The 15,929-nt window shown below is 44.6% G+C and overlaps 1 protein-coding gene across 1 annotated transcript in view; it reads right to left on the reverse strand.

Annotated features, from left to right (window-relative positions):
* MYO10 (myosin X) overlaps nt 1–13,196 on the reverse strand; it is a 214,477-nt gene extending 201,281 nt beyond the window's left edge. Inside the window, exon 1 of the mRNA XM_004422691.3 lies at nt 12,726–13,196. Coding sequence (XP_004422748.1) covers nt 12,726–12,746 — 21 coding nt within the window. The 5' untranslated portion in view covers nt 12,747–13,196. The remainder of the gene's footprint in view (nt 1–12,725) is intronic.
* Between the last annotated feature and the right edge of the window lie 2,733 nt (nt 13,197–15,929).

Genomic DNA, 15,929 nt, shown 5'->3' on the forward strand with positions numbered 1-15,929 from the left:
GGACCTGAGCCACACTGCTCCTTGCAGAGTGACAAGCCTTTGGGTGGAGGCTGTCCGTTGCCTACTCCAGCGTCTCTTGTCACCTTCCACCTGGATGAGTCCCTCACTGCCACCACCACTGTATGGCTGACTCGAGTCAGGACACTTTTGATGGCCTTAGAAGTCTTGGCTTACATCAAAGAAATCCCCATTCCATTTGGTCCTGCTGATACACTGACGGATGACAGGAATATCTCATTGCGTTTTTGTTCAGCGTCCCAAGAAGTCTTGGCTCTAGTAAACTCCAACATCCACTTGCTCACTTGACTAGTGCACGTGGGGCTGTGACATGTAGTGTTATGACACCGACAGCGTTAAATGAGCTCGATCCCAAAAGCTTAGCCATGCAAAACTTGCATGAAGTTTCTGTCTCAGGGAAGGAGACCAGGAATCGGAATTTGCTAATTGGTATGATGATGACCAAGAGGTAGAAAGCACCAGATCTGAGCAAATCTACCTCAAACTACTTGAGGCAGAGAGTCACAAATCAAAAAGTCTTTGAAAACAGCACTTAAATTTACTAAATTGACTACAAGGAGTAAACAAGGAGGGCCATGAGAATCTGAGCTCTTAATAGCTATGGGACAAAAACAGAGTAACTTATTATGCAAATAACTGCTAGTCTCAGAGTGGTAATGGATGTCAGTGACAGGTATTGCGGCCTGGTGGTGCAAGCAGTTAAGTGCACGGGCTCCACTGCGGTGGCCCAGGGTTCGCCGGTTCGGATCCCGGGAGCGCACCGACGCACCACTTGACAAGCCATGCTGTGGCAGCGTCCCATATAAAGTGGAGGAAGATGGGCATGGATGTTAGCCCACAGCCAGTCTTCCTCAGCAAAAAAAGAGGAGGATTGGCAGATGTTAGCTCAGGGCCGATCTTCCTCACATACACACAAAAAATTAGTACCAGAATAATGAATACTACTCAGCAATAAAATGGAACTACTGATACACACAACAGAGCTGGGTCTCAAGGGCACTGAGTAAAAAAAGCCAATCTCAGAAGGTTACATAGTGATTTCATTTATATAACACTCACAAATGACAAAATTATAGAGGAGAACAGATTATGTGGTAGTTGCAACTAGGGGAAGGCTGGGACTATTTCTTGTAGGGTAGCATGAAGTATGGAAAAGTTCTGCATTATGATCGTGCTGGTGGTTACACTAATCTATATGTGTGACAACACTGCTTAGAACTACACACACGTGCATACAGGTGAGTGTATGTAAAAAGTGGTATAATCTGAAGGAGGTCTGTAGACTGTACCAATGTCAATTTCCTGGTTTTTATATTACACTATGGATCTATAAGATGGCAGTGACTGCGGAACCTGGGTGACGGGGACACAGGCCCTCTCTCTACTATTTTGGCAACTTCTGAGTCTGTATTTCAGGAAAAAAAAAAAAGCATCCCAGAATAAACCATACAAAACATATGGGGAGAGGGCAGTAGATAGAACTTACTACAACATGCTCTTAAAACTTCAAGAGAATATGACCTTCTTTTTCCTAGTGGAGAACAACTGTCAGTTTAATTACTCAATATGATAAATATTTCTCTAATGCTCTGAATCTAGAGCATTTTGGGAATGAGAGGTAAAACACCAAGGGGGCCCGACGGAAGCCTTAGGGCAGAGGGTACAGCTGGACGTGAGTGTTTTAACCAGACCCAACAACTTAACACATGACTTTCATGATTGACTGATTATTAGTGCCCAGATCTCACGGGCGAGTTTGGATCCTAGAAAGAATAAAATTTCCACACTGACGAATGTGTGCTCCCCAGCCCCAAAGAGGTGAAAAGCAATTAGGAATTAGTATAAATGAGGAAGGATGAAAAAAGTACCAGCGAGACCCAAATTTAAGGTGCGGCCATAAAAGTGTGGACACAGCACAGTGATTCTCAACTGGAGCAATCTGCACCCTCTTCTCCCCAGGGGATATCTGCAATGTCTGGAGACATTTTTGGTTGTCCCAACTGAGGGAGGCGAGTGCTACTGGCTCTAGTGACTAGAGGCCAGGGATGCTGTTCAACATCCTACAATGCGCCCTCCACTACCAATACTGATTCGGCAGAGAGTGTCAAGGGTGTTGAGATTGAGATCTAGAAATAGGGCACACTTGCCCACATCTGCCTGCTGGAGGGCTGTACAACTTGGCCCTTAGTCCACATCATGTGGGCGGAAATTAACAGAAGTAAACCCGTATTAAATGACAACAGTATACACTGTAAAAGGCGTAGTGTTATTTTCACCTGGCACTCAACACTTCCATTTCAAAGTCCATGGAAAGATTTCCTGGGAGTAATTAATAAGAATAAGAAGGCTTAAAGTCAAACACATAACACACACACACACACACACACACACACACACACACACCCTCCAACAGTATCGTATGTTACCTAAATCCCTCCAGTTAGAACCACAACCACGACGTAACAACTATTGTGGCCCAGGGTTAACTCACACGGATACTTAACAAATGCAAAAGAATGAAAATTAAAAGAAAAATCCATACAAATGATTCCCCAAATGGCCAATGGCTCCCCATGTAGTGTAAAGCCGGGTCCCATGCGTGGGCTTTGGCCTTAGATGAACATCAGCAACCACACTAGGATTTTCGGGGGAGGAGGCGGGGTGGAGGGGGGTTGGAATCAACAAGCCTGCTGTAATGAACTGAGAAGAACACAGGGGAGTTCTGCTTTCTCCTCTGCTCTGGCTCAAAGAACCTAACAGTGGACGCAGAAATCTAGTATTATGTCCTACCTTTCTATGAAACAATCCACGTCATTAAGATTCTAACAAGAAGTTAACAAAATCCCTGCTATCTTAAATATATCATGACAGGGGGTCTCAGCTGTGCCTGCTGTAAGCTGCACTGACACCTCTCATAAAACTCTGCTGCCAAATAATCCAAGTAAAAGTGTGCAAACCCTTTGATCAAACACCTCCATTCCCGGAAAATTTTATCCTCAAGAAATAATCTGACAAGCGTGCAACGACCTCGGTCCTGTGTTGTTTTCCATAAGAGCAAACAACTAGAAACAACCTGAAAGAGTCATATCAATGATGATACATGCCCAGGAAGAATGGGCAAGGCCCCTCTTAGACCCAGACCTGACCCAAGGGGACCCAGGACCACTGCCCTGGGCTGCAGGCTTCAGAGTACCCTGTACATCACAAGACAAAAAAAAAAAGTAAATAAACAGAAGTTCCTCAAATAAAGAGCAAACCATGGTCTCCGGTGGAAAATACTTATTTTGAACCTGCAGAAGTGGCAGTTCTCTGATACAAACTATTGCTTACTATTATTAATATTAGCAAAAGCTTCCAAAAACCTGAAAGAGAACTAATTTGGCCACTTCACTTTAAAAAAATGTGTTTTTAAAATTTTTAGGGAGGAGGGCAAAAGGGATGATTAGGCACATGTGTGTGGTGATGGGTTGTAATTAGTATTTGAGTGGTGAACATGATGTAATCAATGCAGAAACAGAAGTATAATGATGTATGCATGAAATTCATACAATGTTATAAGCCAATGTTACTGCATTAATAAATTAATTAATTAAAACTTAAAAAATAGGGGCCGGCCCCGTGGCTTAGTGGTTAAGGGCGTGCGCTCCGCTACTGGCAGCCCAGGTTTGGATCCCAGGCGCGCACCAACGCCCCGCTTGTCTGGCCATGCTGAGGCCACATCCCACATACAGCAACTAGAAGGATGTGCAACTATGACATACAACTATCTACTGGGGCTTTGGGGAAAAAAAGGAGGAGGATTGGCAATAGATGTTAGCTCAGAGCTGGTCTTCCTCAGCAAAAAGAGGAGGATTAGCATGGATGTTAGCTTAGGGCTGCTCTTCCTCACCAAAAAAAAAAAAACTTCTGGATTAAAAAAAAAAACAAAAACTTAAAAAATAAATAAATAAAATTTTTAGAGAAAAATTTCCTCAATCAAAAAGGACATTGTGAACCATGCAACAAAAGTCATATTTCAAGAAAATACTAAAAAATCAGATTCAAAAAGAACATTTGCAGGAAGGAAAAGATTCACATACACATAATCCCCAAATGTATTTTTACATAGACTGTTTTCTGGACAATATACATTAAGGTATAGTCTCAGCTGAAAATAGATTTTTAATGAATTAACTTCTGTTTTCAGTTTTCTTTATAATATACACAGCATTGAAAAGTTTGAGGAACAATTTAAGAAACAGTGAAAATTCACAAAATTAATGCTATGACATATAATGAAATTAAAATATTTTGGACATCCTGCAATATTAGTAATCTATCACATATCCTATTCCTTTTTTAAATCTAAGTATTACTATATTGGGGCCGGCCTGGTGGCCTAGCAGTTAAGTTCAGTGTGTTCCTCTGAAGCACACTAAACTTTCTTTTTTTTTGGTGGCCCAGGCGGGGTCCTACACCACTCGTCGGTGCCCATGCTGTGGTGGCGACCCACATATAAAAGAGAGGAAGAGTAGCGACAGATGTTAGCTCAGGGTGAAATGTTCCTCAGCAAATAAATAAATTAAAAAATAAATAAATAAATATTACTATACGAATTTTACTGACAATGCCAATAACTACTGTCCTTCCTTAGCAAAGCAGGCCTTCTCCAAGCTGAAATTAATTAAAAAACAATCTAAGAACCAAAATGACTCAAGAAAGGTTTTCTACTTTGGCCTTACTGTCAATAAAATACAAATTATTGTGAAAATCTTGACTATAACCACATAATTAGTGATTTTGCTGAAACATGGACAATAAAAATAGATATATGGAAAATATGATGGCGCATACATCTATTACTCATGCAAACATCACTGGTCCATCAACAGAACACCCAGATGTGTGCAACTATAATTATCTCCCTTCATCTTTGATAGTCTGCTGACTTTCAGCAATAAAAACCATAGCTTGAAACACATTTTTCAATTGTGTCCTAATAAACGTATATTTGTCAAGGTGGGAGAATAGAAGACATTTTACTTACCAGTATAAGCTTGATTTATAACTTTTAAATATTCAGATATGTGATATGGGGCCTGCTTTTGTACTCTTGCCCCTGGCCCTGGCATAACAGGGCTGCCCGTGCACATTCAAATTTCTTGACACTTAAAGCTTTTCTCAATCAACTCTTAAGTGAAGAACAACACAAGTGTGCTTTTAGAGAAATACACAGAGGCATAGAAAGCATACACCACAAAACATTAAGAGTAGGACCCAGGGAGTTTTTGCCTTTTACTTAAGACATTTTCTACACTTAGTACATATTCTTTGCAGGATTAAGGAAAGAAAAAATGAATTTAAGAATGACATGGAAAAGTAATATAGCAAATCTATGTTGATCGAAAGCATTTTTTAGCAAGAACAGTCCTAATTCTAAATACATTCCTATAAACATAATTTAAGTACCTACGAAGCTAATAAAACCCCAAAATTTATTAATGGCAGCTGCACACATGAGCATGCAGTCTATGGATAAATTTCTTTTAAACAGAATTTTGACAAAGTCGATCTCAGGAGCACAGGCTCTTCAAAGAGACAAGTCCACCTCTCCCCACAACGTATACCATCGTCAGTAGGTACTACTGGCATGCTATTAACTGACCGGAAAAAACAAAATGACATTTAAAAGAATTTTGGGAGTTTTTGGTGATCCAAGGTTGGGTAGGAGACCATGTAAAAAAGCTACATTTTTTCCAACATCCTCAAATCTCCTTTTCTCCTGGCCTTTGAATCACCAACAGGAAGTAAAGATAAGCATCTTGACTGCAAAGTGTAAAAATCCATCCTTGCCCATCTTTTCTTTTCTAATATAAATATCTCATTTTTTTCAATTACCACAATGTAAAACCTTTACGAATTTTTATACGAAGGTAATTTGAACCCTGAACAGCAGACACTGAAGCTTGAGTGAAGGCATTACTATTAAGTGTACAACTCCCACATGGTCTCCCTTGCTCTGGCTGTATTTCAACAGATGTGTCATGGCTTTGCCACAAGAACTCTAACACCTTTTCCTGTAAGTGGCAGAGTCAGATGATGTGACGTCATGTGACAAGAGACGCTGGATTTACACTGGGGACTCAAGTTTCTTAATTCAGGCCTGGCGGACACATTTTCTGAAAAGCTCTTAGCAAGGCAGAAAATGTTTTATTCAAGGAATGCTCTTGGAGAACTGTTCCGCTCTGCTGTCGATGATCACTCCACGGGCATTAATAAGCTAACCAGTAAAACAACTGATATGGAGAAACTCTGGGAAAGTAGCCAGAATCTTTCATCGAAAGAGAAGATGTCGTCAGCAAACCTCAAAGAGGCATACTGCCATAATTGACAGTGAGATTTGGGGAGGCAAATGAGTCCTACCCTTTCTTTTAATAGAATAAACACGTCTCAAAAATCTAGTTTTCTGAGTGCCTTATTCTATAAATCTTCTTACCATCCTCATGAAGTTGGGGCCGGCAGCTTTAGAAACCACATTTTACAAGGAAACAGAAGGTACTTGTCTAAGTAAAAAGCAAACCAAATAAAAATTAGTGGCATGTTCAAAAGCGGATTAACATTTTCCTGCTGGGTTTGCAACGTTTCTGGGATGTGGACCACTTGCTTCCCCAAACTCCCATGCAGTTTTCAACTCAAAAAATCATTTACTAACTGCCTACTGTATATGGCACTTCATCAAAGAGCCTAGAAATGATGATGCAAGCATAGCATAAGGCAAATGACACCAAGAGGAGAGAAAAGGATGGCAGTGAAGAGCACTGAGGCTCTGGAGAGAGCTTGTCTAGTTTAAAGCCTGACTATCACTTTCTAGCTGTGTGACCTTGGGCCACTTACTTAACCTCTCTGTGCCTTACTTCATCTATAGAGCCTTACTCATAGGGCTGTTAAATGGATTAAATGAATTACTGAATGTCAAGTGCTCAGAAACATGCCTGGCACTTAGTTTGCACTCAATAAACATCAGCCACATTTATTATTCAAAGAATGGTAAAATGCTTCATCATCGAGGAAAAAAGTTATAAGCATCTCCCCTCTTCCACTATAAAAAAAATCTGTACTTGAGGGAACCATAACGGCTATACAAAGATAGAATCCCATCTTTAAGGACCTTTCAGTGCAAACGAAGTGATAAAACTTATAAATGGGATATTTAACCTCACAAGGCTCTGTTGACTCATTTGAGAAGGGAAAAAGAAAAAGATATGTAAAGCCTCCAGCTAACGGGGGTAAATTCCTAACACGACCAGGACAGGAGGAGGCAGAGCCACATTCAGAGGAAAGGGGTGGGAGGGCTCACTGTGAACTAGACCTGTCAGGGATGGTTTCAAAAAGGAGCCGACAGGCAGGACATCACCAGCACAGAGGAAGGCAGGCTCAAAGGTGTGGCTGGAGCAGGATGGCAAACGGATCCTCCGAAGGAGGAGAATGCACGTGGGGGAAGAGACTAGAGAGTTGCAAGATCAGAAGGCCTCGAAAACCAGACCAAGGAATGTGAACTTGCTTCTATAAGCAGTATGGACGTGCTTTAGACAGAATTCTGGAAATACAAAATCTGCCAGAAATGTACAGGTTGAACAGGAGAAAATTAATACATGAAATTTAGCACAAGAAATGATCCTGGGGAACAGCTCTAAGGCTGAGGTTCCCCACATCGTTGAGTACCGGGACGTCAGTCACCATTAAGGGCCACTGGTTCTTAATTTCTAAGTTACTATCACTAACCTTTTATTAGTACTCCCCTACCATATGCCAAGGGCTCTGTAAATCTTATCTCAAATTCCCCAGTAACCATGCAAGGCTGACACTATTATGTCCACTTACGGACCAGAGAAATAAAGCCCAGGAAGGGCAGATAACTGGGCTGAGATCCTACAGGTGGGGAGGGGTGCCGCTGGGCTCCTAAAGGCTCCAGCTTTTCTACTTTTAAGGAAGGGGTGCTTTCCCTCCACCTAGGGGCATTTAGGCAAGGGGAAGTATTGCCAAGCTTAAGGTAGACTTCACTGGTTGCTCATTCTTGAATGTTCTCAGCAAATTAATGACATGAAAATGTTACACAGTAGTTACTCTGAATGCAAACTTTTGAAACCTATTAATAATAAGGTACCCTATGTTCTTCCAATCTCAACAGAAGAGCATATTCAAGGCTCGTGTCCTTAAAGGTGACCCCACTTAAAGCCAGAGGAGCTGAAAAAGCAAACACTGTTCTCTCCCTCCACCACTCTGGTTAAATAGCGAAGGCCCTGCCCACGCTGGTTTGTGCCTGATTTGGGGAGAGAGAGAGAACAGCAGGCCACATGATATGGTGGGAGCGGCCCTTCCCTCCCCACCCTGGCCAGGGAGACCGGGGCCCCCTGCTAGCAACTGTCCCGCTCACAGCTGCTCCCTGGGCTTTGCTGTCCCCAACGCGGCAGGGGCCAAAAAAAGAGTACTTGACATACAAATCCTCGCAGTGCGCAGAAGGGGCGAGGCACAATAATAACTCCATCGTGAGGAAAGGGGCCAGCAGTGAATGTCCTGATTCTATTTTATAGTCATCAAAGGGGTCACCTTTAGGATCTGATGGGACAAGGAAGCCCTCAGCTCTTCCCTCTTGTCCTCGAGAAATGATTTGGGGATTGGGGAGAGGGAAGGAGCTGCCTAAAGTAACAATCTTAATTTTTTTTTTTTTGTGAGGAAGATCAGCCCTGAGCTAACATCCATGCCAATCCTCCTCTTTTTGCTGAGGAAGACCGGCCCTGAGCTAACATCTACTGCCAATCCTCCTCCTTTTTTTTTCCCCCCAAAGCCCCAGTAGATAGTTGTATGTCATAGTTGCACATCCTTCTAGTTGCTGTATGTGGGACGTGGCCTCAGCATGGTCAGACAAGCGGTGCGTCGGTGCGCGCCCGGGATCCGAACCTGGGCCGCCAGTAGTGGAGCACATGCACTTAACCGCTAAGCCACGGGGCCGGCCCCCACAATCTTAATTTTTTTAACAAGAAAAGAAATATCAATAAGATCCCAAACGAAAAAATATATATACTACGAAAAAGGGAGAAAAATAGTCTCAAGAACTCTATTTCCAGCTTAAAAGCTATTCGAACAACTCCAGGCAACAGCCAAAACCAAGACACCTTCCCAAATTAAGTGGGAACAAGGAAGGTGTTTCCACTTAACATGTTGTAAGTTGGGTATGTTCCAACCCAGCGTGAACCAGGCTGTCAGAAACAGGCACAGCTGGAATGTTTTCCACTAACAATTTATCCCTCAAACAACACCTGCTCTCTATATTTGTATTTGAGTATCATACTTGTGTATATTTTACATATTTATTCTGAAAATCAAAGCATTCATAGTTGTCCCATTAATAATCCTCAAAAGATCTTTTGCTTGAACAGCCATTCCTAAAACAGAAAAGTCATTTATGTGTTCAACTGGTCGTGACCGGCCCCTCCAGTACTGGAGGCACTGTACTCGGCCCTGGGGACATGGAAACACAGTCCACTTCAAAGATCAACAACACTTTTACATAGCAGTCTCACCACTTTACTGGTTGAGCCTTTTCTGTCTGTTTGGTTTTTTTTTTTTAATTGCTTCTGGTTACGGACATACCTAAACTTAGTTTTTGCCTGAAGTAAACTTTTTAACGATTTACCTCCAAATGCTGAAAAAACAAGTTTCCCAGAAGTGCACACACAATTTATTCTAGAGAAGCCATAAAAATCTAAGGAAGGCCATGAAGAAACTGAAACTCCATTGGGGAGTGTGGGGCGCTCAGTTCTCCATTCCTGGGGTACACTGTGACATCAGTAGCCATCAGCTGAGGAGCACAAGCCTCACAGGCTTCCTGCTGGCGGGCAGTAAGGTGCCTGATGCTATTTAAAGCAGGCAAGAGAGCAGTGCCTGCAAACACGCACAGGAATTAATTCCAAGAGGCACCCATGGGTCTAGCTCAGTAGTTCTCAACTGGAAGTGATTCTGCTCCCTGTGGCTCATTTGGCAACGTCTGCAGACATTGTAGATGTCACAACTTGGGGGCGCTATTAGCATCTAGTGAGTAGAGGCCAGGGATGCTGCCCAACATCCTACAGTGCATAGGACAGTCCCTCCACAACAATTAACCAGCCCAGAATGTCAATGGTACCCAGTCTGAGACACCCTGGTCTAGCTCTAAAGAGCAGCTGCTAGTCACAAGTAGCTCTCATTTCCTTATTATTTGGCCACTAATTAAGCTAATACGTGCAACATCTCATTTAATTTTTTTCCATCATTAGCATTAGCTTCAAATTGTTCCACAAGCAACAAGTCATTATCCACAAATCATAATGGCAAAAGTTACCAAAGAACAGGACACCACTTAGTGATACGGAGGGCCCACAATTCTGCTGTCCTTGGAAATAGATCACTTTCACATTACTGTTTCTACTCTAATGGGACATTATAAGATTTTCTTCACCGGACAATTTAACAAAAAGGATGCTCTGGTATACAACACCAAACAGAGAGAGACAGGAGCTATGTTAGGAGTTTGTCTCCAATTAACACAACACTGTGTGGCCTCTCTGATGGGCCCTGCTGGCTTCCCACTCAAGTGATTACATTCAGGGGCAGAACTTTGAAGGCTGATTAGAAATTCATGTTGTAATACAAATACATCACAAGATTAAAAGCATAACTTTAAATACATAAAAGTTTCCCCAAAATGCTCAAGTCACCACAACAGAGGGAAAGGCTTTTCCAACAGAGGAAAAGGAATGAACTCTTCAACCTTGGGCAAATGACAACATCTTTGGGTTAAGATTCTTCACCTAGAAAATGAAGAGGATGGAGTAGATAACTCCTAAAGGCCAACTTCTATAGCACATTAATCATGGAAATAAAATCCAACAACCAGGTCTCCTTACACTAAGATATACAGCGCAAGGAGAAAGTACTTAGCATACTTCAACCAGAGAATGTGAGGGCAGGAGGTTGTTGCCATCCCACGTTATCCTGCAGTTCCCCCAACTTGCACTAGGGGGCAGAGTTCATCCCAAGGGGAGGCCACGGACCCCCCGCGGTGCAGACATGCTTCATGGGGACTGAGACCCCAACAAACTGAATACAAATTCTATGTTCTCATCAGATTTCCTAAAGGACCGAGAAAACAAAAACAAAATAAAGCCACAAAAAAAAGTTAAGAATTAGTGTCTTGCAGGCAGAGCCTAGATTTTTTACAGATGAAAGCAATTGAACACGAGCCCCACTCCACCCCCCCCCCACGCCCCACCCCACCATTCTTTCATCATTGGTTAACCTGCAACTCGTGCAAAAAAAGTTCTGGTACCTTCTTACAGGCATCAAAACAAAGATGTATGGATCAGAAAATGCTACGGTCTCACAATTATATATTGCGTTTCTTTTAAGTAAAAATATGTATTAGTGGATGATTAATTCCTTTCCAGTCCACTTCTCATAGTGCATGTGGGTACGACATCTGAGACACCACTTGGAAAAAACTGGATATTACTATTACACAAGAATATATTTATCACCTTGGCCATATAACTAGTTGTCTGAGAAGACAGTAAGTGGACGTCTAGAAAGCACAATGACTTGAAATATTATATCCAATTAAGTCTGATAAAGCAAGTTAGCCAACACAGAAGGCAAACCCTCACTAATCTAATTTGCTGGAAGATTCCAAAACTGTCCTGGATTCACAAAACTTGCCCTGGCTTTCAATGAAAGTCACATCAGACTCCCTTAAGTCAACTAAGTTTACTTTGAGCCACTTCAAACCTCAAACTTAAACAAAATCTATTAAATAAACACAACCAAGAAAGGAAAGGGAGCCAAGAAACTACAGTAACTCTCGATCCCAGAAAAAAAAAAGGGTTCTCAAGTCAAGGGTTTCAAGTCACTGTAGTGTCCCGCCCTCAATGACCCTAAAAGGGGCATCAGTTTAATCTTTAAAAATAACCATTGTTTGCCCTAAACGATTTTCTTGAAATTCGAATTCAAAATCTGCCAAGGACAGCCAGTACAAATACATGATCTTTTGATCTCGCCCTCTGGAATGATCCCAAACCCTAAAAGTGCACTGCTGGGTGAGAACTAGAACCTAGACTCCAAACGTCCGGCAGGCAGAGAACACAGGGAACGGTTAAACCCTCGCCTCCCCCTTCTCACACTTCATTAAGCCGTCTCCACTGGAAGTGTTTGCACCCCTCTCACAGGAAGCCGGCACGTTTTGCAAAGGAAATACCAGACCAGACCTTTCTTGGAGAAAGGCAGGTCCCCGGTGAACATTTTATTGGACTTCCTGCACCCCGGCAGTCGGGCATGCAGATCTCCCGGCCCGGGCCAGCCGCCCGCCGCCCCACCTCGCGCGGGGCGCCGCGGGGACACCCGGGGAGCCAGCCACCCACGCAAAAGGAAGCTCACCTTCGCTGCATCCCGGAGCAAAGTGGGAGCGCGGGACAAAACAAAACCTGCCTCGGCTTACTCATGCGGAGAGCCCCGGGGGGTGATTTCAGGCGACTCCCAGAAAGTTTCGCCCTCTCGGGCTTAGGGAAAGGTACCCAGTGCGCGCGCCGCGCGGTGGGCAGATCCTCCGTCCCGGGCATCGGAGGCCGGGTCCGGGCAAGAAGGCAGCCCGAGCCGGCAGGGACCCGGCGCCCGCCCCTCCCGGCCGCGAGCGCACTCACCTCGGGGAAGAAGTTGTCCATTGTTCCAGTGCGCTCCCCAACTTGCCCGAGCCCGGCTTCCAGCTGCGGAAGTCAGCCCAGCAGAAGATCCGGGGAAACCATGCGTGTCACGGCGCGACTCCCAGGAACTCGAGCCCACGGGGCTCTCCCGCTGCCATCTCCCGATCCCCTCTTCGTCTTTCGCACCTTTTGTTTGCCCAAACCCAGGTCTCTAACTCATCCGTCCCAAACGCAGCCTTTGTCTCCTCTTCCTCCAAGTTGCTCACTTCTGGGCGCCGCGCTCGCGAGCGGAGAACAGCTGGTGGCACATTCTTCCCCCCGGCTGGGGGAGGGCGGCGGGGGGCTGGGGGCGCGCCCCCTCCCTGTGCGCTTGGGCCGGAGGCGCTCGGCGCGGGCAGGGGGACTGCGACCACAAAGCGAGCCCCGCGTCCGAGAGCCGCGGCGGTGAGCACCCGGGCGCCACGGCTCAGCCGGCTCCCCGCCGCACAGACTCGCAGACAGGAGCACACGCCCCGCCCCGCCCTCTCGCCCCGCCCACTCACCCGCCTCGCCCCGCCCACTGGGGGCCCTGCCCTCAGCCCGCCCCTCCCCCACCTACCACCCAGGCCCCGCCCACTCTGCGCCCCGGGCGGCCGCACGCTCGGCGGCGGGCGGGGAGGTCCCGGCGGGTGCGGCACCGCTCCTGTCCCCGCCTCCCCACCTAGGCGCGGGCCGGGGAGGTGCCTCTTCCCTCCGGTGATAGAGACCAAATAGTAGTCCCTGGGGAGGCGGGGTGGAGGGATTCTTCTGTGCCTTTGATCTTTCGCCGACCCAGGAAGGCCTCAGCGCGGCTCTCGTTAATGCAGCTCGGCAGATGAGCGACCCCGGGGAAGGAAGCGCGGTCCGCCGAGCTACGCGGCTGTTGGGCCAGATCAAAGCGGAGAACGGAGGCTGATCAGAATTTCTGGAAGCTGTCTTCCGTGTTGAGTGCGTTTCCTGCAGTCAGGTTAAAAGACGTGTTCAAGAAAGGGGGGAAATGTGGTTCTGTAAACTGGAAGAGGACGTGGCCAATTGCAGCTTAAAAAATGTGACCCTTCTCCTGGACCTAAAGGAAACAGAGATAGGCAAATGGAAGTGAGATGGACGGTGGATAAAACCTACCTGGCGTTGAGTCCTGGTTTCCTCCAGGGCGGGTCGTCAAACCTTAGCGTGTACAGGAATCACCAGGGAATCTTGTTAAAATGCGGGTTGGAATTCAGTGTCGTGAGCGCTGACACTCTGCATGTATAACAAGCGTCAGGTGCCCTCAGAGGGTTGGCACCTGGCCCTAGGCTGGTCTGCAAACTGTTTGCAGGCTGGCTGTAACAGGTAGAGAAGTTGAGAGCAAAAGTTTACAAACTTTTGTAGCAATTTAAAAATGCCACGAATCCAAGCACGTGATCGGTGGACTCTCTGAACAGGGTGTAGTAAACCAGTATGGGTGTCGTCAGACTCGGTGGTGAGTCAGACCTGGCACAGCAGGGTTCTCGCATTGGTACCTGGCAGATTGGAAACAAAAACGACTGATTCTTCACCGCAAATGGTATGAGAAGCTCTCTCTAGGGGATTTGCCAAGCGCTACTCATCCTTTAAAACTCAAGTCAGAAAGTCACGTCTTCCAGGGGAATCCTCCCCAGAGATGCCAAGGCACTCATCCTGCTTCCCGCTCCACCCACCCACAGGGTGTGGCTTATTCCTAAGACTGTTGAGGAAACATGTTGTAAGGGTCTTTTATTGATGTCCTATCCATCTTCAGTTAGGAGAATCAAAGCTCCTGAAGAGAGGGAACTGAGACGAGAGGGTGCATGAAGATACAAAGAAATCAAGTCAATCGTACTCCAAGTGGGCAGAAGATATCATCAAGTGTTTTTATACCATTTATTTATCTCAGTCAACAGGACCAGGACCAAGCCCTTTAAATGGAAATGGATTAATTTATGAAAACAAAATTTAACTGCTTTAAAATTTGTATCCCCAGCCTGTCTCAGAGAATGAATGACTGAATGAAGCATATTTCTGTAATCCTTGTGTGAAAGTTTAAGCATATTTGTAATCCATCTCGGAGCAGTTCTTCAGCATTAATATCGTTGTACCCACCCCACTTCCCTTTGGAGTCAAGGTATAAGTTAATTAGTGATACTTGCTATGCTATTGCCCTGTCTGACAAGTTGACACATTTAAGCCATTAAAGACTGTGTCCCAGGTTGCAAGGAAAGTTAAGATGGCGCCAGGATAAGTACCAACAATCCCAGGCACCAGCCAAAGTATTCAGTCAAATGAGTCCTGCTGCCGCCTGTGTTCACATACTGGGGTAGAACAATTACAGTCATTATGATGTTAATCTGTACAGAACATCTCTCAAGAGAAATTACCAGGCTGCCTGTTCAAATGAGTGTGTGGGTGTGGCTTGGTTCCCAGCAGCAGCCCAGCCACTGAGGTATTGGGCAGCCTTGGCCATGTCATTTCAAAGTCACTTTGCAATATTGGCTCATCAGGTGTAACAAATGTACCACACTAATACAACATGTTAATAATAGAGGAAACGGGAGAGGGCGGCAGTGTGGGGGTGAGTGAACACTTTCCCTTCAATTTTTCTGTAAACCTAAAACTGCCCCCAAAAATTGTCTATTAATTTTTTAAAAGTCACTTCCCTGTTGATTAAGAAGATATGGTTACTAATTACCCCCAGCTTCACTCATATGAAGAACTGTGAGCCAGATCCAATACATCAGGGTTGAATTTTATAGAATTATTATATTTACTTAAAAAGTTTATCCCATCTTATCAAAATCCCCTGGAACAGTTGTTAAAGAGTAAAGGAGCAAAAAGAAACAAAACATAACTGAATCTCAGAGGTGGGCTGGGTGCCTAAGAATCTGCATTTTAGTGAGCAGCCAAGTAGGCAATTCTGAGTTTGAGAAACATTGCCTGAGGTTGTCAGAATTCATCAGATTTTCCTTATAAATGCACATTCTCAAAAAAGTGTCAAGATAAACTGTAGCAGTAAGACTCTTTGCTGCACAAACAGCCAAGTGCATGTATTTTAAGCATTCTAGATAGGGTCTCTAACTTTCAAGTATTTGGGGTTGAATCACTCATTTAAAAGGACTGTGTTAAATTTACAAGGGCTTTGACAAAATTGGACAGAGAAGAGAAAGCATTTTAAATCAATAGATTTCTAAGAAT

The sequence above is a fragment of the Ceratotherium simum genome, chromosome 18, assembly GCF_057802395.1.
Source record: "Ceratotherium simum simum isolate JZ-2026a chromosome 18, ASM5780239v1, whole genome shotgun sequence".
NCBI classification, from domain to species: domain Eukaryota; kingdom Metazoa; phylum Chordata; class Mammalia; order Perissodactyla; family Rhinocerotidae; genus Ceratotherium; species Ceratotherium simum.